This window comes from Rhea pennata, chromosome 10 (genome assembly GCF_028389875.1).
Source record: "Rhea pennata isolate bPtePen1 chromosome 10, bPtePen1.pri, whole genome shotgun sequence".
NCBI classification, from domain to species: Eukaryota; Metazoa; Chordata; class Aves; order Rheiformes; family Rheidae; genus Rhea; species Rhea pennata.
This window is the reverse complement of record NC_084672.1, coordinates 12635327-12662378: the sequence shown is the minus strand read 5'-3', so window position 1 is coordinate 12662378 and position 27052 is coordinate 12635327. Positions and strand designations below refer to the sequence as shown.

The 27052-nt window shown below is 37.4% G+C and overlaps 1 protein-coding gene across 2 annotated transcripts in view; it reads left to right on the top strand.

Annotated features, from left to right (window-relative positions):
* Positions 1–3753: 3753 nt before the first annotated feature.
* SLC12A1 (solute carrier family 12 member 1) overlaps positions 3754–27052 on the top strand; it is a 47091-nt gene continuing 23792 nt past the window's right edge. The window contains exons 1-14 of one of the 2 annotated variants that reach the window (XM_062583365.1): positions 3754–4164; positions 7322–7456; positions 7675–7750; positions 13004–13099; positions 13799–13938; positions 14334–14444; positions 15412–15523; positions 16044–16171; positions 19155–19239; positions 21008–21159; positions 22618–22725; positions 23491–23614; positions 24441–24542; positions 26455–26610. In XM_062583365.1, the coding sequence (XP_062439349.1) occupies positions 3754–4164; positions 7322–7456; positions 7675–7750; positions 13004–13099; positions 13799–13938; positions 14334–14444; positions 15412–15523; positions 16044–16171; positions 19155–19239; positions 21008–21159; positions 22618–22725; positions 23491–23614; positions 24441–24542; positions 26455–26610 (1936 nt within the window). Of the gene's footprint in view, positions 4165–7321; positions 7457–7674; positions 7751–12227; positions 12324–13003; positions 13100–13798; positions 13939–14333; positions 14445–15411; positions 15524–16043; positions 16172–19154; positions 19240–21007; positions 21160–22617; positions 22726–23490; positions 23615–24440; positions 24543–26454; positions 26611–27052 lie in introns of both variants that reach the window. The other variant, XM_062583364.1, reaches the window with a different exon arrangement.

The window sequence follows — 27052 nt, the reverse complement described above, 5'->3', positions numbered from 1 at the left end:
GGACAGAAACTTAATTTTTTCATTGATTTTCATGGAAGTGCTCACCAAGTAGTGTAATATTCATCTTGAGCATGTAGAATAGAAGAGAGTAAACTGTATTCAAGTATGACTTTCTAAAAGCAAATTTCTAATACTAGATTTGCAGATGCTTCAGTTCAAGCAAGAGAGAATCCAGCCACTCCTTCCTTTTCTTCTACCACCCCACCTTTCTGGAAGTCCTTTTGTGTAAATGTTTTTTTAATAAAGTGAAAGCAAAAGAAAATAAAAAGAAAAAAGATTTAAAATGATACTGTCTCTGATTTTAGAAGAAATAAAGGAAACATTGATACTTTGGTGCACATGAACAGATCCACAATTGCTGGCTAGATCTGTTATGCTAGCGCAGAGGTGCCTACAAACACATTTTATGACTCTAAAGAAAAAAAAAATCTATGAAAGAACAGCTTTATTTTTTCTAAGAATCAGTAGGTACATTTCCCGGTTAACAATTAACAAGCTAGAATGTTTTTCTCAATCACCACCTAGAAATGTTTTAAAATGTGTTTCAAAGAGAGGGATTGGATGGTTTATTCAGTATACTAAACAGGAGAAAGATCTGGCCAATAAGACTGAATCTGTAATGCCTCAAAAAGAGGGACATATTACATACATGAATAAAAGAAAGAGGCAGATTGTCCTTCCCTAAAAACACAGGATTGAGTGGTAAGTTGAACTATCCTGAATAAGGTGAACCTGCTAATTCATGCATAATGCTAGAATACAAAATGAAAAATTGATGGCAAATAACAGTTGAGAGACCTCTGGAAAAATACTGTGAAAAATACTATTTTCAAGAACAGCAGCAAGGTAAGAGACTTTTATTTTCTTAGCAAAGTAGTAATACTATGGAAATAAAAGACGACAGTGAAATTATGGAATCATTTTACTTGGTAGTAAAGGTCACATTGTTATCAGAGAATCGGAATTTCATTCAGTCTTGGAAAGTCACAGAGATGGAAACAAACCTAGTTTCACTGATCTTAGTGACAAAAGATTTAGTGTTGCTCCTTCATGTCTGGAGATGAAACACTTCTTGACAATTTTAAAAGGCTGAGGGAAGTAGAATGTTATATATGATCAGAAATGTGTAATAATAACAATCACATGAATCATGCAAAACAGTACAAAGTAAAAGAAACTTAAAAAAAGGAACACATTGCTGTTAAGTTATAAAACATTAAGCAGGAAAAACAACAGCATAGGTTATCAATATGAGGGAGCTATAAAGTGGTATCATTACAGAGCGGTCACAGCAGAGTATCATCTACAGCTGATGGAGTAAGTCAGTAAATATGCTTTAGCTACATCTCATACTGATTGGAAGGCATCCGATTATCAGCTCTTCAAATTATAATTTTGAAATGTAATTTTAGGCAATATTCATATTGCTAAGATATAAATATGGATATAGTATTTATCTTTTACTGCTAAGGAGCCAAATGTATTTCACAGAATCACTGAAAAATTGAAGAATCTCTGGAGGTCATCTAGTCTAACCTATTGAAAGCACAAGACTCTGAAAAATTTCTTCTAATAGGCTTATTTACCACATTTTCAGTTCTTACATTCCTTTATATAGATATATTGTGTTTCCAAAACTTTCTATTATATACACTTGTGAAGTCTCAATGTCTAGATATGCTCTGTTTTAGCCAGTTAAAACAGGCCTGAGCTTCCACTGAAATACACAGGTCTATAGACTCACAATCCTTTAACTCCCTAGAAAAAACTTTCAAGATGTATAGAATGGCACTACCTATACCACTCCAATAGATCAAATAATATGCAGTGCTCTCCGTTTCAGAGCTCTCTGGGACATCGTGCAAGTTGCTGCATAGTACTTAACCCATTAAGGCCTTAAACGTAAACAATCCTCTTGCTCTTGGGGTTTTTTGTTGTCTGTTTTTTGAGGGGTCTGTGTGGGGAAGTGGAGGTGAGAAGCAGACTGTACAGCTATTGTGTTCACCTCTGCATGGGCTGCCATTTAGAGAGCTAGACAGGCTAAAGGAATGGGTCAATATCAACCTGCTAACTCTAGCAAGGACAAATGCAAATCTGGCACCTAGGACAGACCAGTCTCCTGCACCCACACAGGTGGGGCTTCACTGCTTGGGAGCAGCTCTGCTGGAAGGGTCCTGGTAGGCAACAGGCTAAAGAGGAGACAGTAACATATCCTGGGAGTGAAGGTGAGCAGTGTCCCAGGCTGTGTTAACAGGAGTACAGCCAGTAGGTCAAGCAAAGTGATTACTGGCCTTTACTCAGCACTCATTAAACTGCATCAACTTCTAATTTTATCCTCTATCCATATAGGAAAGATGCTAATAAACTTCAGTAAGTTTCTGAAGGGCCACCAGGATGGTCAGGGCTGGAACACTTGCCCTTTGAGGCTGAGGGAACTGGGCTTGTTTAGCTAGGAGAAAAAAAAAATGCTTTGGGAGACCTAAGCAATCTTCCATTACATACACGGAGGTTATCTTACACAAGATGGAGTCAGATTATTTACTGTGGGGCACAGCAAGAGAATCAGAGATGATGGTCAAAGAGAGAAATAGAGGAGGTTCCAACTAGATATAAAGGGGAAAACACAGTATTAGGACAATTAAGTCCTAATAGGCTTAATTGGAATAGGCTGCCCAGGCAGGTTGTGGAATCTGTCCTTGGAGGATTGCAAGCCCTAACTGGTAAAAGCCTTAAGTGACCTGGTTTGCATTCAATGTTGAACCTACTTGGGAGGAGAAGGTTGGACTAGATGAGCTCCCAAGGTCCCTTCCAACCTGACTGATTCTATGACTTGCTTCTGTTTCTTTCAAATAGTCTTGAAGGACGTTTTGAGTGCAAAAGTGTAACCGGGCATCAAATTCTATGAACCTTCTGATGCCTAAGACTATTGTTAATATGTCTCAATAATTACTACTTTGCCACAGTCATTTGGACACATTCATTTATTTTACCCGTTACAGTTCAACAAACACAATGCTATCTTTAAATATGTTTCAGTTCCCTATTTATTCCTTCTTATGTTGTTAATTGTATTTTCATCTAAAACAAATGATTTGCTACACTTTGTCTGCTCATAAATCGCCTACCATCACAAACTATTGAAAACTTTAACTTCTGCAGTTAACTTCCCAAAATACGTTTGAGTCAAACTTTTTTCACATCAATTTGCACTAGACAATGAGAGAAATATACATAGTATCATTATGTATCATTATACTTCCATGGAACATAAACAGTAAGTTGTCTTCGTGGAGTCTGTGCTGCATCCTTTGTACTGTATTGCCTACACTTTAACTAGCTTCAATTAAACATTACATAATTGAGAGAAATACCACATTTGATATATAATTTTAGGTGCTTGGAATCTGATCCAAAGCCCATTTTCAATGGATGGAAAAATCCATTGAATCTACTGTCTATTCAAGGAATCATAAGATGACTATCTTGTGGTGATTTGGTAACAGGGTTTACAGCAGAATATTTACCTAACTGTGCAATTTAATAGAAATGTTTTATTTATATTTTTGATAGCAGAACCACAGAGGACAGCAGTAGGAAGACTGCTTAAGGGTTTCACGAAAAAAATTGAGAACTTTGTTGAGCAAAAACTTCAGATGCAACAGCATTAGACCCTTCACTGTAGCTAGAGTAGCACTAGTTGCAGCCACAGAAGAGTAGAAGGATCAGTAACCTAAGCCCATAACATCCCTGAAGATGTCAATGAATAATTCTTCAAATGTATTCTTGGATCCAAATGCAAATCGGTTTCAAGTTAACATAATTAATGAAAACCATGACAACAATGAAACATCCCAAGAGGATGTGGGCTCTGACCCACCAAATTACGAAGAAACATCTTTTACTGATGAAGCACATAACAGACTGAAAATCAGCTACAAGCCAGGAAAAAGAGAATTATATGACAATTTCCTTCAAAGTGGGGAGAAAACAGAAGCTAGTTTACATCCCTATGATACTCACAGTAAGATGTATTATCTACAAACTTTTGGGCATAACACCATGGACCCAGTTCCTAAAATTGATTATTATAGAAACACCGGCAGCGTCAGTGGGAACAAGCTCAACAGACCAAGCCTATTAGAAATTCATGAACAACTGGCAAAGGTAAGTGAAAAGGAAAGATACAAGTTTTCTCTGCTTCATTTCCACACTGTTAATTCTGCTTATTAATACGAGAAAGTCCTTAAATTCAGACCTTGCTCAAGAGAAAAAGTACAGCTAACCACTTACCGTATTTCCTTTGCTAGCTGCAGTACGTTTTCTGCCCTGAACTCTCCTTAAGCAAAGATTATTATTAAAAGCTAATAGGAATGTACTTGATCAGCACAGAAATATGGCTTAATCTTGTCTGAAAGTATAAAACTACTAAATTTCTATTTCACTTACAGTTAGGAGAGCAGATGATTAATATCAATTCATAATTTAACCAAATTACGCAATTCATATTTTTCTAAATTTGAATCTAACATCAATTCTTAACTAAGTTTCAGAGATTCCTCTGTTGTATTCATTGAAATATATATCCACAGCTATTAAAAAAGTGTTATAATACGTAATAGATGCAATTTCAACTAGTCAGAATTCCAGAGTATTACCTGTTTATTGCAGTAACAAAAGCATTAAAAGAGCAAGAAAGAATCCAGAACAAGGGGGTTTAGGTAGAAAATATTTGCCCTGAAGAAGAACAGTAGACAACAATTTTCAGGTACTGATTCAGTGGATGGATTTAGTCCTCCCTGCTTGTTATACCAATGATTTTGGAGAGAATCTGAAGAGCCATTTGAATAGCTACATATAAAGCATTTATTGAGGAATAATTTGGTCAAACTCCTTTTAATCCATCATCTAGAAGAGCTGTTCAGACTTTGCTCATATAATAGATGGGACTATATCCACGCAAAATAAATTTATAGTGAGAATGAGAATAGGATACAGTTGCCTAAACTGCCTTTGAAAGATTTCCTAGGGCTCAGTTTTTCATCTCCCTTTCTGAGGGAAATATGGATCTACTATTGGTTAACACAATGTAGTGGTTTACTACTGATTAAACGTTTTACTGTTCCCCTCAGCAGACTCTTCTTGTTTGCTCCTTTTTTAATACAGGGGCACTTTATAAGTGAATAATGAAATACCAAAACATACATGCCCTTTGTCATGACAATCTTCATGTCATATCTTCATCTTGACTCCAGATTTCTAAGCATCATGTAAGTGTTCCCATTATGCTTTGATGCTAGGCTTGGCATCTGAAAATAAATATTTAATACATATTTTAATACGTAAATTTTCAAATGTCAGAATGTAAAGCAGGCTGAAAGGAATTTCAAAAATTCAGTTCCTACACCGCTTGAGTCAAATGTGTTATCTTTTAGTAAGATGTTCCACTTTTTGCACCTAATAAGTCATAAAATGCCAATTAAACATCTAAAAAATAGTCTAAATGCTATTTCACAGCTGATGGCTGGTAATGATCACTTAGGCTTAATATTTGCCCTATGTAAGAAATCATCTAACCTTTCTTCACCTTGGCTATTCTCCACGCTTGTTACGGAGACTTAATGAGCTTATCTTTAGACCAAAGTGAGATGAAGGCTAAACTGTTCTGAAACAAAGAACGAACTTTTTTTTTAAGCCAAAAAAAAAAAAAAAAAAAAAAAAAAAGGCAGATAACTTCCAATTTTGGTAGGTTTTCAAAATGCATCCTTAGTGCACAAGTACAGCTGCTTGGTAAATAACCAATCATTTGCTAATGCAAATGACAATTTGAAATGCATTTATGGAAGGTTTAAGGCCATAATTTATGATAATGGCATGGGAGAGCACAAATTAATTCAAAGTACATAGGAAACAACTTGTTTCAAGTACAAAGTCTAAGTATTTTTTTTGTCTTTGAAACTCTAACTACTACATATACAAATAAGCAAAAAGTCATATTATTCTAGTTGCTAATCCTCCTTAATTCTACTTTAATCATTTACTGTATTTTGAACAAACACAGCATTGTTATTTTAGGGTGAGAACTGTCGGAAGTACGCAAGTAATTCAGGAGCTTAAAGTCACAGACCTTCAAAAGATCTTATGTTACCATTTAACTTGGACCAAAAATTCAAAAAGGGAATATGCACCAAGTGTAACTTAAGGGGAATTTGGACCCTCATCTCAAAAATTCATACTACCTATTCTCCATTTGTTAGCAGAATCCAATATTTATTGTGTCAAAGGTATTCCACAACTGTGCATTGTAGTGATTAGAGCTCCTATTTATGAGCCGGGAGTCTAAACATTAATATAAACACCACACACACACTCTGACCCTCTCTTCTAGACTTTGGGAGGGTACAGAATCTCACCTGGAGTTCTTTGCACTGGGCCCAGACACTACTTGGCAAGGGATCGCCTAACTATGACTCCTCCCCAAACCAGGAAGAACTTTGTTTAACAAAATTTAGAAGAAATGGTGCAGCAAGGACAATAAGTATAGCCCTTGGAACCATAGTTAATTCCTATTCAAGCCGCAAGGAACACATGGTGGAGATAAATTACTTCAAAGACTCTGGGGTAGAACAGAAGAAAATAACTATATGTGGATTTTCCAAAATTCTCAGATATTAATTCTGGCTGTTCTCTAGGTGCAGTGTGAATAACCTGTGTGTAGGAATGGGTTCCTTATGATAGAATACAGGCACTCACTATCTTTGCCTTTGGCATAATATTACATCACTACCATGTCAATACTTAATCCTATATGCTATAATTATATTAGAGCTGGCTAAACCATAGAAATGATTATCCATTTAATGCATTATTTACCACATTTTCCCAGTATTTCTCTGACTGCTCTCAAGAATGTTACACATTTGCTGCTACAATTATGTTTGCACTTTATCCAATAGAAAATAGCAGAGTTCTTCACATAACTCATTTGCCATGAAGCATTCAGCTAGGTTTGTTTTTGCTAGTCAGAAATCATCTCTGCTTCTACACTTATTTACTATTACTTACATACTGTTGCAGCAGCATGAAGAGGCCATGGAGATCCTCAATAGGTTAGCTGCTCTTCTAACGTATCAACACAACATGTATATTGTATATAGTTTACACTAAAACAATCTAGCATCAGATAAGGATACATTTCCCCAGCTTAAGTTATTCTTTCATGTTTTCTTGCAGTTAGCAAGGCCACCTGCTGATACCTGCTGTGAGCACAATATTACACTCTAGTCCAGAGACAATAATGTTTGTTTTCTGTGTGATCCTTCAGAACATAGCCGTGAACACCAGCTCAGTTGAGAGAGTGGTTAATGGAGAGGGCGCTCCTGGAGATGACACTGCAGCCAGCAAGGAAGAAGAAAACAAAACAGGATTTGTCAAGTTCGGATGGGTGAAGGGTGTGCTGGTGAGAAAATTATCTGCATTTAAAAGAAACTAAACTAAAATAAAAATTAAGAATAGTTTTGTAATACTAAGGTCTTTTAAGACGCAAGAGAGGAAAGAGGACTTAAGGGATGTTTGGGGAGCTTTTTAAAAGAGCCTGCAATGCACATTATCATCGTTCTGACTGTTAATGCTGTTTTCAATGTTATACTAATACAGTATTGTTTATTTAAAACTTAGGTAAGATGCATGCTCAATATCTGGGGCGTGATGCTTTTTATTCGACTTTCCTGGATCATAGGCCAAGCAGGAATTGGTATGTGTCTTTCTTAATATAATTTTCAACAGTGAAAGGGATGAAGAGGATAAACTATACACGACCACGATTAATATATAATCTGAGATGCACACTTGCATGTTGAACTAAATTATGTTTTTCGAATGTTTGCCAGGGTAAAAGATGTTAATCCTCCAAACTCCTGGAATTTTCCAGACTCCCAGCCAAATTACTGCTTAGAGACATAGATCTGTTAACTATGCATATAATCATCACATTTGAATATTTCTAAGCTTTGGTGAAATTTGTATGTAGATTCTGTAACAGATGTAAACTTTGTGATTCGGGCCAATTTCTAATACGGGTGTACAGAGTTAACCTTTAAGAGTTCACACTTTGCTTATCTGTGAATTCCAAACCCTGCAATCCACATATTGAAAACAACGCTTCTTCACACTTCTCTGCAAAAATGAAAACAGAACTGGAGGGAGGTCTCATCTCATCAGGCCTTTGTTATTTTTAACTAGAGTCCAGCACTAGCTACTAGCACACTATGAAACATCAAGTTATTAAAACCCTGTTACAGCTTTCACATAAACTAAGTACCTACATAGCACTGTATCTTTGCTCTTTCACTGTGACTATTAATTTATCCGGCTCTCAATGAAATCAGTGTAAAAACTCAAGCCACCCTGGCAGCTGGACTGGGCCCCAAGGGCACTGCCTGGCCTGTTGTTGAGTGCTCAGTGAAAACAGTGAGAGCGGAAAGTGCTCACAACACTGCAAGACAGAAACACTACTAGAAGTAACACATAGGATTTCAACAGTTGCTGTGGTGCAACTATGCTTTGGGGAAACAGAAATTTAACACATGGCGACAATGTCACCCTGTATTACACATTTGTAAATGCCTAGAATGAGAGGGCCCTGATCTTCCACTGACACCTGGACATGTTAGCGTCATCTTCCCATAAAATGAGGTGCCTCTGCACCTCAACACACCTGACTGTGGATAAAACTCAGTGCTCAGAATTGGAGTGAATACAAGTATCATTCATTTCCTTGTTACTGGCTGGAAAGAAACACTGAATGGAAATATCTCCAAAATGCTTTTGTGCTTTAAGTCTCATTTCCAGCAAAATGTGGCAACTTCATAGAAGTTTTGTTTGGGTGAGACTAGGCCTTAAGAAAGAAAAAGAAAATGCTCATTAACAAAAAAACCCACCCATAAACTTAGAGACAGAGGTGGAAAAAACGAAAAAGTTCCTGAACTAAACGGAAGAACTTTGCCTGCTTTTGCAGTGCTCCGTGCACGGCTTTAGCGCTGTGCCTGACAAAGGGGTACTTGCTGATTTTATGATGCATACCAAATGAGAACATACAGCCCAGGGCACACATAAGTATATGCCTTGCCATGAAAATTCTGCATCTTAATATTGCCAAGACTTTGCTCTGGGGTTTCATGCAAAATTAGTTTTTAAGGGCAGTTTAGTAACTTATTGAGATCATCAAGAAGTATTACTTTGTTTTGAGGTGTGAGAACAGCCATAGGCAAAAGTAATTCATTTTAGCACAACTTACTTAGCAGCCATATGCCTGGGCTTCAATCTAAACTTTAATCAGATTCTAACATTAATTTGCACTAACATCAGTTACAGCCATTCTGCTTTCACATTTAATTCTACCATTTTAATTCATTGATAAACAGACCCTCCTATCTTAGGGCTTATTGCTCTGCTGCTGGCTTTTTAAAATTGCATGTCTTATGTATGCAGGTTAGTTTTACTTCTGAAATGAGAAATCAAATTCAGTTTGAATAATCTCTAAATGTGTTTTCTGAATGTCTTGTAAGCAAGCAATGAGCTTTATGTCCCTAGTCAAGCTGCTTAAGGAAAACACTAATGGAAGCTCATCATCACCAAGGCTTGGAGATTTCACTGGGTACTGCTACTAACATGGAAATAAAATCAGTCAGTTAAACCACCATCTGGGCACCATTTATATTCCCATCATTAGAAGGCCAAAGAGAGAAAACCCAGTTATTTCCATTTCCTGATAGGCTGTCTTGGGTACAAGCTATTAAAGGGGAAAAATAACATTCCAACAAAGTCCTCTATTCATCATCAGCTGCAAAAATAAGGGACAGTCTGCCCCTGACAAAGTTTCAGGTCCAAAACCAGTCTGGTATATCCCCTCAACATTTGGGGATTTTCCAAAGCCTGTAGATGTACCTATATCTAGAATGCTTACCCAAAAGCAGGGGAAAAAAACAAGTTTTTGCTAACTGAAAACCTGGACCCAAATATTACAATTATGTTACATTACAATAATGTTTCATTTGGGTTGCTTCATTTATTCACTTTTCTTATTGAACATTATCATCTTTTTAATAATAACAATAAAGCTTTTCCAAGCATTAGCAAAATATCTGACCCTATTTAGCACATGCACTTTGACAAAATGAATCGTCAAATATAATAGAAAATCCACAGGAAAAGTGCTCTTCAAAAGGTACACATATTTGCCCAATTATTTCAAAACCACTTCAAAAACAATGTGCCTGATCTACTTAATTTAAAAGTTAACAAATGATTAAAAGTCACGCTCAGCCATTTTTTGGGCACAGAATCTGCATAGAGTTTAACAAGATCTTTCTATGAGGCATGTAATGGTACCCGACGAAAAGGAACGACCTTTCTGACTTTTTATATGGAACTGCAAATGAAATAGGTGCATGACTTCCTATAATAAAAGCTCAGAAATCAATAGGATCAATGTAATTTATTAGAGGCTCCAATCACTTTAAATATCCTACACAGTGTTATATATCATTTATATCTCCTGTATTACATTGCTCTGTCTTAAAGGATTGTGATAACATGGCTATAACTTATGCAGCAAAGAACATTCATTCAGAGATTGGATGCCTCTAATCATCCAGTATGAAATGAAGTCGGGAATCTGATCTGAGAGCCAGAAGGTAGAAATAGAGCAGATAAATCAATATATTTGTAGTACCCCTAGCCAGTTGTCAGTTGTAGGATCCAAGTTTCAGTTTGGATGAGCCCTGATCAATAAATATTGCTACAGGCAATATATAATCTTCTGTTTCATATTGAAGACCTACTTACCTTATGAGAACAAAAGAGCTATTGGAGTGAAAAACACTGAACTGAGTAAGTGTTAGTAAGTTCAGATAAAGCTATGAACTGATTCAATGTTTGGCATCAAAGTGCAACTGTCATACTGTATGCTTTTTTTTTTTTTATTCCCTTCTCATAGCCATAAAAGGAAATAGAAACAATAAAGCTGAGAGAAAATACCATATTTTTTCTTCATTTGACTTGAAGCAAGAAAGTATTCGGGAACTACAGAGCCAAACAATGGCCAAAATTCCAGTTCAGAAGGTCTGAGTTGAACACGAAGAGAAAGACGTTTCACTGGGAGGGTAGTGTAGCACTGGAACAGGTTATTAACCACAGAGGCTATGGCAGCTCTCACTATAGAGGTTTTCAAGATTTAACTAGCTAAATCTACCCCTGAGTTGATCTAGTGCTGGTGACAGTCAAGTGGGGAGGTTGAGCCACAGTCCCTCAGAAGTCATTTTCAACTAATATTTCTGACTGCCTTACAAGAAAACACACAGTCCTACATTTCTAGCAAGTTTCACAGAGTTAAAAGAAGCCTGACTATCTGACCAAAGATTACAAGTTTCAGAGTCTCATATAAACAGAAATGCAGTTCACCTAGCAATATTGATCTTCAGATGCTTGATTACTTACATTTAATTATACAGTTTTGTGGTATCACCTAAAAAGAGACAATTTCCTAAGATTATACATTACAGGTCACTTGTTGAAGTAAACTGTATCTGAAAAGCAAAATTTCTATTTTGGAATATTTGTCCCGTGCTAGAGTGAAACTGCTTTTTACAGGGAAAGAGGGAGAGGAGGAGGGAGCAGGTGAGAAGGCTGCAGTCAACAGCCTGGCAAGTAAGGACATAAGAAGACTCACATCAAGTCTCGTCTTTCTACCTGATAGGGTAAAGTCTTTGTCCTAATGCACCATGAAACTATGTAGTCAGTCTTTCACTTTCCAATTCAATACTTAGTCAACTGAGGAAAGATAAAAGCATCTTACAAACAAGAGATTTGGTTAATATGGTCAATCTCTTTTCTCTTAAACAGCCAGGATGTATGGCTAAGGTAGGCATAAGTATCCATGACAAGCAAAACTTGTTTGCTCATTTCATTCAGCTAATGGAAAGCCTTTGAAAAACATAACAGAGCTTCTGGCTGGGCTACTTCTATCAGGAAACAGCACTGCTTGAAGACTGATGAAAATAACTTACTACTGTGACATGAACTCATTGGAAACATTCTGCAAACTGCAAGTGGTCAACAAACCATCTTTCAGTTTACAGTTCTGATTCTGGCTTGAACATTTAATTTAGAGAGAATGATTTGTAGGAATAATGGAACATAAGTAAAATATTTTATCTTCTTATTACTGACAGGTCTTGGAGTAATCATAATTCTTCTCGCCACGATGGTAACCTCAATTACTGGGTTGTCAACTTCTGCAATAGCAACTAATGGGTTTGTCCGCGGAGGTAAAATCTTTAGGGATACTAATGCTTTCAAGTCCCAAAAGATTTTTATATACTATTTTCATATAAGGCAACCCAGAGCTCTTGATCTCTAAAACAGCAAGAAGGACGATAAACCAAATGGTACATCTAAAGGAACTAGAAGGTAACGATTCTAGCCAACCCTAATCAAAATTTACAGCCTACTTGAATTGTCACTTTTAATAACTCCCAGATTTCAGCTCAGTCTGTAAAGTACATTTCAGGTGTTCCTGCCTAATGCTGATTGAGGAACAGCTTCTGGCTTTTCACAGAGTTCTTCTGCTCTTACCTTTCAGCAGGTCATTCTTACTCAGAGCATTTCAGGTTGGATGTCCTTGGACAAACTGAACGTGAGGCATCTCTTCCTCTTATTTTAAAGACAGGCGATATCCACTGATACACATCAAATACCGTCCTGTATAACCCTCTTTAAAATCTTTTACATTTCAGCTGCTCCTTGGAAGATGAGTAAATATTTTTGCTAGAAAACCGAAGCATGTGTCAGGTATTTTATGAAGAAAAACTTTAGTGCATTTCAGAGCCTTGAAAGTGTAACTGGTCTATTCTAGCCTCTGTGGAAAACAGCAAGTTCTTACTACATCATTTAAGCAGAGCAGGTATTTGAATACACTTGAATACACTTTCTTTTTCGGATCTTTCAGGTCTCGGAGTCGTAGTTATTGGTCTGAGTGTAGTAGTAACAACATTAACAGGTATCTCCATGTCTGCCATTTGCACTAATGGAGTAGTAAGAGGAGGTAAGTGAGCATGAGTTCACAAAAAGTACAAAAATCTGCAGAGCTGAATTAGGAAAAAAGGGGAGGAGGGAACTGGGAGATCCGTGTTATAAACAAAGCAAAAATAAATAGAAAATATTTGGGGTGATCTCTCTCACTGGGTCCACTACAAATTTAAATGTATATTATCTTAAATGCTTCCTGACAATAAGTATTTCACCCCAGTGAGATAGGATGAAATAATAATTGACAAAGTAATATGCTCCATTTATGGGGACATGCAAAACATGATTAAAGATTCATTGTATCACTCTGTGGAAGCTTTAACGATATATAGTACCTCTTTATATCATAGAACGTGATTTTTCATGCTAACTTTGCGATGGATCCAAATAAGGTAGAGCCTGTCTAGGGGTGAGTTTTTCTCTGCTACTGTATCATGAATATTTGTTTAAAGGTCCAGTTTTGAACACTAGCATCCAGTAAAAAGACTCCTGTAACAGAAAGATGTTTAGAAAAGGTTCTGAAAGCAGAATCAGTGCAAATCATGTTCCTTGTTTATCAGAGTTTGCTGTATTTGTTCTTTTGTATTAATAAGAAAAATCTGGATTGTATTTATTAGGCAAAAAGCAGAGATTCCTGTGGTATTATTATGTAAGTAAAATAAGCAGCAACTGAGCATCTTAAATTGTGCTGAATCAAAATCATTTCTGTCTGCAGGTGGAGCTTACTATCTTATCTCAAGAAGTCTAGGCCCAGAGTTTGGTGGATCTATAGGACTTATCTTTGCCTTTGCAAATGCAGTGGCAGTTGCTATGTATGTAGTTGGATTTGCTGAAACAGTTGTAGAGCTTCTTAAGGTAAATGTAGATATTTGTTGTTTATGTTTAAACTGGGGATTATTTTTGTTTCTGTTTAAATGATGATATTTTTAGCTGAGGCTTAAGGGACATCTTTAGCAGGGAAGTAGGCCTTTCTAAACATGCCATAGAGTGCTTCTCCATTTTTACCTCATGGCAATTTTTCAAATATTTCAACAACAGCCTCAAAATTATAAAAGGAAATAAATCCCTATTTAGTCGGCCAAACAACCCCAGCCACAAAGGGCTAACACGAAATACAAACAGTTGGGCTCATATGCCCCTAAAACTGAGTAATTTCTGACAACTCACTCCTTTCTATTTCACCTTGTTATCTGATCCCTCCAGCTTGGTCTAGAAAGACTGGTCCCAATAACATTTCTTACCCTTTTCAGGAGAGTGATACAATCATGGTAGATGAGTCTAATGACATCAGAATAATAGGAACCATAACTGTTGTATGTCTTCTTGGCATCTCTGTCGCCGGCATGGAATGGGAAGCAAAGGTAAACCTTTAAAAGAATATATAAGCAAGCACTACGTAGAACTACTTTACAAGGTTTGTGTGTGAGGAATGCTATACAGCAGGTGGGATTTTCAAAAACACTCAGCTTCAGGTTATGCTTGATCTTCTTAAAAGCAATAGCAGTTTAATCATTATATTCAATGAAATCAAAATAATTTCATGGGCCTCCTTGAACATATATTGGATACGAGGAAGTCTGTATTCTACAGACAGTTTGAGCATACTGATATTTATAATTCATTTACAGCCTTGGGTAAATGCCCCTTTTGCCTTTATTTTTCATGGAGTTTGGCAGAATAAGCAGTAGTAAAAACTAGTCTTACCACTGTACTCTCTCAAACCCAGCCTAACAAAAGGATAGCTCTGTTTACTATTAATTCCTTGATCTCTAATGATTTCTGCTATTCCTTCACCTGTACAAAAAGCTCAAAACTCTTGTTATTCTTTTGGAGAAAATTCTTGCAAAATGAAGGACCGGAAATACTTTGGAGAATGGGATACAGCTGTCAAAATCAAGTCCAGAGTAGCAAACTGATTTTTATATTCTGCTATGATAGAAACTTAGAACTATTTGTAAAAGAGGTCATAAAGCCAACTAGATATTATAATCCTAAGTGACAAACCACTGCGACTAAACATTATATAACAATATAAAATGTCTCATACTTTAAGCATTAGTTGTTTCATTTTCTTTTTTCCTGCAAAGGAAACTAACATAAACAGTAACTATGTATTTTGTAAATCGTCTTAGTAAAAACTATTTGCTGTTGTCATGAGCTGATGGCAGTACGTCTTTTCAGCTATCTTGATTTCTGCTGCTTTCTAGAACTGTAGAAGTTTGTCATCTGTCTTAAGGAGTAAGGAAAACATACGAATCACTATATAACCATCTCCACAATCATTGTAAAATAAAACAATCAGTAAAATCCTTCTGTTTCTATTAACAGGCTCAAGTTATACTTCTAATTGTTCTCCTTGTTGCCATTGCAAACTTCTTTATTGGGACAGTCATTCCTACCAACAATGAAAAGAAGGCAAGAGGCTTTTTTAATTACCAAGGCAAGTACTGCTGTCTATCACAGAGTAATAAGCTTACATGCTTCTTGACCTTATACTGAGTTGAAGATCTCACTGAAAAAGGTCGCAAGATCAGGATCTTCTGCTCAAGTTTAAATAACCATGTAAATTACAGGAACCAAAGTCTTTTTTAACATTTGTTTGAGAGACTGAATTTATCTGTCTTTGAGTGTGTGTCTCCACTGCTGAAGCTGACAGCATGGATAGTGGCAGCTTCAGTCATTTACATACTGGCAGAACACAGGCAAACTTTTGCACAGAGCTATGTGTAAGTGCTATAGTGGCATTCCTGTCACTTCAGGATGGATCTGTTGCTCTGATATGCAGACAAGCATACACTACAGGGGACCAGACTGAGGAAATCAAATTCACTTTGCTTATGATAAAAGACAGATTCAAACCCAGTCATCCAGGTGCAAAAGACTAGCTTATTTACCTCCTTCATTAAGTGTCTTTGGAATCAAATCCTGGTCATCTGTTCCATTTTCATCTATATTTTCAGCATCAATATTTGCAGAAAACTTTGGACCAGAATTCAGAGATGGTGAAGGATTTTTCTCGGTGTTTGCCATTTTCTTCCCAGCTGCCACTGGCATTCTCGCAGGAGCGAATATCTCAGGAGATCTGGAAGTATGTATTTCTTTAATTTTGTAATACTAGCTACAGGGTGAGAAAGAACAAGAAAACAAATTATGAATCAACGCTGTATTCAATATTAAATCATGGCTGATTTTGGAATGCAAAACTCAATTTTAAGTACCTGCTTTATTATTAAAAAAGATCAGTTGACATTTTCTCTCTTAATGCATTATGACTATTTACACAAATTTCTGCATTCAGATTTGGGTTGCCGTATCATTTAAAAGGATGTTTCAGTAGCCTACACTAATATATTAATGGTCTATTAGCAGGCTGTAATTTAGAGAAATCACCTGTTTAACTCCTGATGCTCTTTTGCTAAATCTCCTGCATCATCCCCCAAAGGATACTTCTGAAACTCAGGTTTGTACTCACAAAAGAGTTTATGGAAGAATCAGTGGAAACCAGCTTTTTTTCTGCACAGGGTCATAGCAAGGGCAGAGTAAACAGAGCATTTAATGAAAGCAAATATGTTCTAATACCCTGTCACTGCTGCTGCTGCTCAAAGGAAAAGCTGCAGGTGTGCAGCTGTAACAAAAGAAGAGTCTGAGGAGAAAGAAAGGGGTTCCCAAATGTCTGGCTGTTGCCATGCTGTCAAGTGCCCATCCTGCAGTATAGCAGTTTCATGACATATTTCCAGTATCTAAACAAACCAGTAAATTATAGACAAGAGTTTAGTTTAGAATCTAGTACTAAAAACCAAATACGCTACCAAAAAGAAGTGTCTCACACTGACATCCCTAGTCGGTCAAATGAAGTTATCTGGCTTTATCATACAGGCTCATTGTATAGAAATATATCTTAAGAATTTAACTAAAGATCTTATATTTTCATACTGGCATAGTAGTCACCAGTTTATCAGGATCCTGCCAGCTCTAACAGCCAGTTTCATCTCCCTTCCTCACTCTTAGTTGTATGACTTGTCTCTCTTGTTTTCAGAGGACTGCTTTTGAATTCAAGCACAGAGAAAAACTGGAGAAACTGGGCCACTAATAGAATTTATGCTAGATTCCATTTTTAATTAAAAAAAGAAAAATCATTGTTCTTACACCCACTGAGACTGAATCACTCACATGACCTCTATACTTTTATCAAACAGAAAAAAAATTTCTTTTGCCATATACACAGGGGGTCTACACAAATGGCAAGCTCCCACAGCACCACTGCTTCTTTCATAAGCTATTTGAAAGAGTCTGAGCAGATCATGGGAACCCATTCTCCCATTGACCCCCTACAGTTGTTTTGCTGTGCCAGTAAGTAACCTTATGGCCAACTCCTCTAGGCTGCAGATTCCCCATTGACCATGCTCAGGTGTGTTAGAGAGGTTTAATGGAATTAATCAGTCTCTCTAGAAAAATAAACCACAAGCTCAGAAGTATTAAAAAGGTGTAAAATAGGCAAACCAAAATTTCTTTCGAATTTGTGGCAAACAGCTATGTATTTGTTTCTGTAACTGCTGTACTCCTGCAGTAGTGGCCTACTCCAAAGCTCACTGACACTAAGAACTAGTCTCACCAATGACTTTAGCAGGTTTTGGAGCAGGACATAAAATGGTAGCAACACATAAGTGTTTAGTTATTAATATAATTTTAAAATGGTAAAACTGCAAGAAGCTTTAACCTTATAAATTAAAGGTACAGTGTTTAACATTGCACCATAAGGCTCTATGAGAACAGCAACTGAAGACATGCACACCAGAACTGTATAAACGAAAGTTACCATGATCTGAGGTCAAAAGGTCTTTGCAGCTGAAGTGACTTTGCAACTATTTTTCAGCTCAATAAATCTTTATCTCATTTAAAAATGATATTAACTATTAACGCAGTTAAGTCGTTCATCCACGCTTCACACAATGACTCTTCAAATACGTATTTTGTTTTTTCTTCCATGAAATAAGCACAGTAGTTATAAAAGTAAAGAAGTTATAAAAGTAAAGTTGTTTATTCCATATATCTTTGACTAAAAAACTTTCACTAAATCAATTTAAGAAGAAAATTCATAAAAATTACTTTCTTGCCTAAACAAACATGCACTAAGTTGATATTAAAATTCCCTTTAAAATTAAAATGCATAACGCAGCTATTTGAACTCTCTTACCTACTGTTCCACGAATGATACTGATATTGTGTTAAGCCAGTCTAAGAATCCATAACACAGCCTTACTGAAATATCTAAATTAAAAGTCAAAACAGTGAAAGGGAGCAGCTTAAAGTTAAGATACAGCTAACAATTACTAGTTGCTAATCACAAGAGTGTTGTGTTCTGTTTAGGGTGATTATTTGCAGCTATCTCACTCATTAACACAGAATGATCTAGTCTTGTCATCCACAGGAGCGTGATGGCTTAGCCTCATAAACTGCATTAATGTAGAAATGCTTTACAGAGGATTGGCTTATACCGAAGCCCTGGTCTTTATGAAGACACAGAAGAATTAGTGTTGAGCTAACAGGAAAGCATTAGCTGTAATCTTAGGTCTTAAAGCTGCTGCCTGCACAACTATTAGCTGCTGCTGAGGAACAGGCAGCGTGCTGAATGGGAAAGTCCCATGGCCTGGAAGTGATGAGCAGGCAACCATCTGGACCCACTCTACTGAAACAAGCAACGAGATGGTTATTTCAGTAAATGCTTACGCGTTAAATCATTGAGACTTTAAAATAAAGCCCACTGCAAGGTAAAGAGAACTTGGTGCTCACAAAAATGCCCAGTTCAGGACCCTCATACTGCTACAATACATGAGCTCTGGACCTGCAGAACATCTTTTGCTGTGTCCAGGATAGGAGCATTGCACCACAGAACTGCCTCAGTCCCATCTACATGCTGGGAACAGGAGATACTGGTGCAGATCTGAGTAATAAAAATCTACCCTCTAAAGATATCTTCCTATCACAGTGTGGCAGCACTCACTGGTATGCAAATGCAAGCAGAATGCAGCTTGGGAACTCACAGTGTTTTTCGTTCACTGCTTTGCTTTAAGGATCCACAAAGTGCGATACCCAAAGGAACAATGCTGGCCATTCTGATTACAACTATTACTTACATAGGAGTTGCAATATGTGCAGGTAAGTAGTGAACATGTTTCATGTCATAATACAGTAAAAATGTTTTAAAGGCTGGTACACAGATGAATGATTAAACTCATCACTTTTTCACCCTGTGGATTTACTACATAGTGAGATAGTTGTCTTAAATTTATTGTGTTTTTAAAAAAAGAAAAAAGATAAACAGATCAGCAGGGAAAAAAGTGTCTATTTGCAATTTTCCCTGTTTGAGCCTACATACGAATAGAAGAAAGGTTTTTGTCACACCACCTTGTATGGTTACCTTTGCATTTGATTCAGTGACAAAGACGACTAACTTGCAGTATCCATGAGCAGAGTAAATATTAAAGGAACCTCAGATCAATTCGCTTTTAATTCTTGACTCACACTGAAATTTCAGATGGCTTCTACTTCCTCTTCACTAGTCTTACGGAGCACTTGTGAGTGATGGAGTAACACACATACAGAGTATGTCATATGTCAAAGACAGAAGTCAATTACCTCTGGAAGAATGTGCACTAGGTTACAAGTTGCTCTACAATATTAGGATGTGAGGTAACATAATGGACACAACCATAAAAAGACTGGTGCTGAAGCCATATCTCTGTTGGAAGAACATGCGATTAAATTCTCATTACAAGAGTACAATAAATCTCTGTCCAAGAAATAAAGATTTTTTTTCCATATTAATATTACAAGAAATAGTGCTGCAAATGGCACTCTACCTTATGAGCAAACACCTCACCACACTATGTCCTCAGGGTACTCCCTTTATAGGGAATGGATCTCAAGCCTTCTTGACTTCTGTGGTCTCTGTACTTCATGCAAAAGGCAGACTGCTCAAGTCAAATTTCAGCTCAGGTTATTGCATTATTTGGATCTAAATTTCCCCTGCAGTTTCTGTTGAAATAGTCATTCTTCACTTCCTTTTCTAAACCTATGTTAATGTCTTGTCCTGTTCTCATGAGCAATAGCTATATTTCAGCCTCAGAGCTGGCTGCTTTTCAGTGCAGTAACTTTGTCTTCTGTTTGCATATTGGTTTGCTAAGCAGATAATGATTACTTTGGGATTCTCAATAATGTTTTTGACACATTTGAAAACACCATATAAACTTACATTTTGGCCACTAAAGATGTTGAGATCAGCACTTTGCAAGTTCACTCCATATGTTTCTTCTCATTTCTGGTGACAAACCAAAAAAACAGCGTAAGTATTATTAATAAAACAACAGAAAGACTAGCATCAATTTCTCCTGTTGAAAGTTTTTCTTTCTTTGTTGCTATCAGTAAGGCTATGCAATTTCACTAGCAAGGATCTACATCTCTAAAGTAACTGTGTTTCCTTGTTTTTATATATATATATATTTATATATATAGGTATGTGTATATATACATATATATATATAAGCCAACCTGAGATCTCACTGAGAACACATTTTCGAATGCTGGCACTTGTAAAAGTGGTCACAGGTGGACAATACACCACTGAGTCAGTCAGTTAATTTTCGGTTGATTTCCAAAGTATCTGGTTTCCTACTTTCATAAATGTGCTAGTCCCCATTAGTCAGCTAGTTGATTATTTTAAGAGTAGCAGAAATAGATGTTTTCTTAGAGAAACTAAGATACTATACGGGGAGGTAATCTCCATCTAATATGAAGCATTTCACTTTGGGATGAAACTAAGGCTGCAATTGTAGAAAATGTCAATGTATAAAGATTCTAAGTATGGTAAGAACATTCTCCTGGTGTCACAAGGAATAAAAATGGTAATACATTGTTGTTTCCACAGCTTCCTGTGTTGTACGAGATGCTACTGGGAACATCAACGACACAGTTGTACCTGGAATGAGCTGTAATGGATCATCTGCCTGCACCCTAGGCTATGATTTTTCCAGATGCAGAAATCAGCCATGTGATTATGGGCTGATGAATAATTTCCAGGTTTTATGCGATAACATGTATAATCATAAGCAACGCATGAATGCATAAATCTAAACAAGCAAAAATATTGTTTGCTGACAACTAACTACAACAGAATGTCCACTGTTATCTAGAAGAGTCAAAAACTATAGCAATAATCAAAGGGAAAACTCCCCTGCATTCCACATTACTTTCACACCGCTGATCGGTAACCCTCCCTGCCTTCTATTAAGGTCTTTACTTCCTCTTTCAACAAGTATCATGCAGCAGCATATGCTGCAGCAACTTCAAATTCATAATGTAGACTTAACAGAGGAACTCCGGCCATATATGCAACTCATCTGGCTGTTCCTTACACAAGGATGTGATTTTACCTTAAGGGTACTGCAGTCGCTCTTAAGGGTTTGTGCCATAGTACCAAAAGCAGAGTAATTCTCCTTGAAAAAACTATCCAAGAATAGTCAACTTAAAATCAAGCAAAAAAGTGAGGAGATCTTTCTCTTAGGCCAGAGAGAGACTATCTACCACTTCTATTCTTCAGCATAAAGCTTAGGCAAAGCATCAAAGTATAGTCATCTTTCACAGCCTCGTGACCAGAGCTCCCAGGTGTCTTTTCAGTTCCTCTGCTTCAGAGCCTGTTAGAGGAGCTCACCATCTACCTGCAATTTCTTTTTAACTAGCCAATTGGAGCTTTCAATATCTCCTGCTTCCCCTCCCCCCTCAGCTGACTCTTTTGAATGACACGGCTGGCTCAAGGCCTTTAAAGGATAAGCTGCCCCTGTCACAGACTTCTTTTCTATCCTTTCTTGATTGTCTGCCATCCTCGCTCCCACCTCAGTCATGCTGTCCAGACCCAGGGCAACTCTTAAAATCAATGACCTCATGAAGGCTGTCAATACAGTTTCATTTGTAACATTTATCCTTGACAAACTAAAGTCAGAAAAAAAATACCTCTTCAGTTGATAAATCTCCAGGATTAACTGGGCTCGCTCCTGGAGTACTTCTTGTATACCAATCATCTGACAACTACATCCATCCACTTCATCTTTTAACTTCCTTATCTGGTGCTTCCTAACTTACCAGTGCTTTCTTTTCAGTGGCTGCACGGGCCTGATTTTACTGTTCATGGTACTGCTGTTGTGCCAGCACAATCAGACATTCTCAATCTTTTTCAGACATATTAATAACAACAAAAAAGAGGTGCCTCCAACCACATTTAGCTATTTTCTCTTATTGTTACAAGTTGAATACTTATTTGTCTCAGCTATATATATGCATAAAAATTTGGCAAGGCATCAGTTGCTTCCCACTAAAGCAGGATACTATTATTTCCCTACCTCACAGTTGGCTTGTGGACAACTGAACTTAGGACTGCGAAAAGCTAAGACACTACAGTAACAAGAGACTTAAACGAGTCTGTAATCAAAAAGTGTATCCAAGTGCAAGTCTACTACTCATTTTTCCTTCTTCTTTCTAAAGGTGATGAGCATGGTGTCCGGCTTTGGTCCTCTCATCACAGCAGGCATCTTTTCTGCTACCCTCTCATCAGCTCTGGCATCTCTCGTCAGTGCACCCAAAGTTTTCCAGGTAAAATGAGAATCTTAATTTCCTTATATTTTACTTCAAAGACATGTAATTTGGTTGAACTCCATGTGCCAAATGTGACATGTATTCAAACAGCACTTACATATACGGGATGAAGAGGTAGGGAAAGCAGTACATAGAATATTTCTTTGCAGATACAGGCAGGTCTTATCAGCCTTATACAGAACTAAACACTTATGATCATAATGTGCCTTTGCTCAGAGCTCAGCTCTGCTGCAGGAGCAGGGGATATTTGTGTGTGCTTGTCATAGACAGCCTGAAGGTTTCTCTTAAAACCACTTGTATCTCCTTACAGAAAGGTGGCCTGCAAGCCCAAGAACGTCAGGAGTATGCAGGCACCCTCATGAGTAAGGAGCCCATCACATTCATGCACTGGCAGATGTGCTCAAAGAGCTCTAGGCCACAGCAGTGGGACAAAGTGCATAGGACAGAAAGATAACTCGTACAATTTATACAAGCTACTGATTTGTGCTTCAGTTTCCTCCAATTTAGATTCTTCTTAAAGTATTTTAAGCCCTGAATTAAATGCCTGTGGTTTTGCTTTGGTGCCTACTCTAAGAATATAGTAGGATATTAGCTATCAATTAGCTATTGGAATGCTTACATATTGTAGCAGTAGACATGCTTGAGGTATACTAAGATTTAATTTTGGTTTAGCAAAAGCTTAGCATGCTGCCACTCATGGATAGTGAACTTCGGATGCAAAAAGCACTGGTTAACAAGATTAAATTCTGATTTGTCTACCAGGCTCTATGCAAGGATAATGTCTACAAAGCGCTCTACTTCTTTGCCAAGGGATATGGGAAAAACAATGAGCCCATCAGAGGATATGTTCTCACTTTCGTGATTGCTATGGCATTCATTTTGATTGGTTTGTATATAACTTATACACCTGCTATAATCTAAACTTCTTAAATTACATAATCTTGTATGTTTATACAATTCTTTGCTTATGGTAAGAAAAATCTCCATTCAGGTCAACTACGGTATGAGTCTGAGCCCAAATACGCTCAAAGTCTTGGCAGCAATTCCATTATTTCCAAAGAAAGCAAAGCAAGGAGGAAAAAAAAAAAAGAAAAAAGAAAAAAAAAAGAAAAAAGAGAGAGAGAGAGAGCACAAGCCCCTAGTAACGTCTTAATGCTGTGATAGCCTGATTTTCAAAGATGTAAGTAGGTGCAATTGCTGTTCACTTCACTGAGATAGAGCAGTGCTTAGAACCAGATCAGTCACCTACTCTGAAAATGTTTTTCCAGTTTATATGACATGTAGTTCTGATGTAATTCTGAGATGATTAGGACGCATTATCTGCCAAGCCTTTCCCACAGCCAATTTCAAAGCAATTCCCAAATTGCTAGCACTGATGGTAGAAAATCCATATTTAGTGCAGCATCATTGGCAGTAGCTTGGGACTGTTAGGATTTTTAAATTAGTTTTTCCAAGATTTCAAGTTCAAACTGTATAATACTATAAATAAATGAGTAGTATAGTGGAGAGAATTTGGATTGCCATTTAAAAAGCAAAAAAATGAAATTTAACAGTAAGTCTTCCAAGAAATCTGTCCTCTCAATTATACATTCAGAATTCTGAAATTTACAGTGGATTTGCATCATTAATAGCCAATCTGTAGAATCACAGTATCAAATATAACCTTGCATTTGCACATATTTGTACAAACATCTGATTTGCGTGTCTTGCAGCTGAACTCAACACCATTGCTCCCATCATCTCCAATTTCTTCCTGGCTTCATATGCTTTGATTAATTTCTCCTGCTTTCATGCATCATATGCAAAATCTCCAGGTGAGTCCGCATTTTCCAGTGATTTAAATATGGGCTTCACAGCCTGATCTCAGCAAGTTTTTGACCGTCTGTCAGAGAAAGCTACAATACCTGCAAAATATCTAAGCTATGTGATCTGAGGCTTTACTGCTCCCATTGAATATGATGACACATTTTGTTTATCTCCAAAAGATAAAAATAATGGCTCTAGTTCTTGTATTCCTTCTGCTCAGCTGTATAAGTCGAAAAAGACCTCAGTAGATCACACTGGAGCAAGAAAGCGCCTCCCTAGGATGTTTTTTCCTCACTATCCCTCAGCACAGGCGGGTGAAAAAACAACTCTCATCTCTGGCCATATAAAGTAAGCAACGTGTGGTGGCAGAGCTATTGCGCCCCTTACACCCAAATCTGTACTGAAATTTGTAGGAAATTAATAAGAACAGTAATTGTGCTCAAAGTGATACTTTCCCCATACGTGTTCCCTGTAAGGGAACACGCAGATCAACAACTGGTCCACAAAACAATATCAGCACAGCTCTGCAAGAGCTAACAGCAGAACTGTAGGGTGGAGCGCAATGAGGCCCTGTACAAGGTAACTTGAGAGAGGTGCCCCCCTCTCTACATCCGTGCAGCAAGGGATTGTACAGGCCTACAGGCTTGTGCATCATCACAGTAGAATTATCCTCCTCATCATCATAAATGAAGGGTTGACACCCAAACACCTGAAATCAATCAGCTGAGCAACACCCTCTGGGCCAACACAAAAGGCAATTTCCTACTGCTGTGAATCAATTATTCAACCCAAGCAGCAACAAACACATTTTTGTTTTCCAATAAGAAGAAATTTGCAGTGGTCGCATAAATGCCCACATCAGCTCCTTTCCTATAGATCTGTATGGTGCCAGTTGTTCAGAGGGTGGAAGAGATGAGCACTTCTGCAAATTACTTGCACAGCTGAACAAATGTAGATCTTCTCTGCACTGCCTTGGAGCCGAGTAAAAATTACCTCTACAGACATTGTGTGTGCATCAGGCTCAACTCTGTCACTACTTAACATTTCAGACAAAACTGCAGCCCACTTTTTTCCTTTTCTCATTTCCTCCAGTTAATTCCTGCTAGTTCACAGTGACAGATTATCGTCATTGCAAGACGGCAAATTTCTTCACAGCAGGATGTTCCCTTTCCCTCATTATAAAGATCATCCAAGATAGTATTTCTTAGCCTGTCCTTGTATCTTCAATGGTTTTACCTCTCAAAAGAGTCTGTTCTGAAGAACACCTGGCAGAGACCTGCAAACCATGGAGGCTGACTGCTTGCCTCATCATTTTAATTGCTAGCAGGGGAAGGATTCAATACTACAGCTGAAGAACAGCAGGAATAATGTCTTTTTAAAGTCAATTGCAAATGTTTTTATTTTTTATTTTTCTGCAATGAGGCCAGGCAAAGTTTAAAAGACAGCTGCACTTTAGCATATACTGTCCCCTCAACAAGTGCTTAGCTCCTGCTAACAAGTTCTACACATATGTATCAAAAGGATGTAATGGCCTATCATCTGAAGCTAAAAGAAAACTTATTTTCAGTTCTGAACTAGTGAGCTCTGATTTGGCAAAAATACATATAAACAGACCGGCTATTCAAAGCTAGGCTGGACAAAACAATAGGAAAATGATCATAGCAAAAGGCTTGTAAGACCCAGTACTCCATACACATAGAAGTCTGCATTAGCCGATACTCAGAAGCCATCTGAGTCATGAGCCATGACTCATGAGCCATGTTGATACCCACAGTGCCTCAGAGTTTGCACATACACCTCCCACCACTTTGACAGAGCCTGAAGCAAATTGCACATGGATCTGTATATGCAAAATCAGTGAACTGCTATTTGCTCAACAGATTTTCTGCTCTCCAACTTTCTCAATTCTTATTTAAACAGGCTGGAGACCTGCATTCAGCTACTATAACATGTGGCTGTCGCTTTTTGGAGCCCTGTTGTGCTGCGGTGTCATGTTTGTCATCAACTGGTGGGCAGCTCTCATCACTTATGCCATTGAGCTCTTCTTATACATTTATGTAACATACAAGAAACCAGGTAAGGCCAGTAGACACTATTAGTTTGTGTGTATGATACAGAGCCAACGTGGACTTTACAGTAGTGTTCCTATATCTGCTGCTTACAGAACTAGACATTCCTTTTTCTGCAATGATTTTCTCTAAAGAGAAGCCTAGAAGATCACAGAATCCCATTAAATCTCACTTTATATACAGATTAAGGCAACAGGCTGGTGTATTTTTGCCTGTTTAACAAGCACTTCAAGCAGAGTCCAGGATTTTAATTACAGCTGTTAGCACATCAGTTTATTCTCACCACATCTTTACTACAGATTAATTTGGACTTTTACTTGGAGATCACTTGTAATGTTTTTTCACCAACACATAAAACTTTACCTGAATTTTGGCATGCTCTTACCTGGCTCATTTAGGGTGTTCACTCAAAACGGCAACGTGCTTCCTACTGTACAAGAAAAATGCAA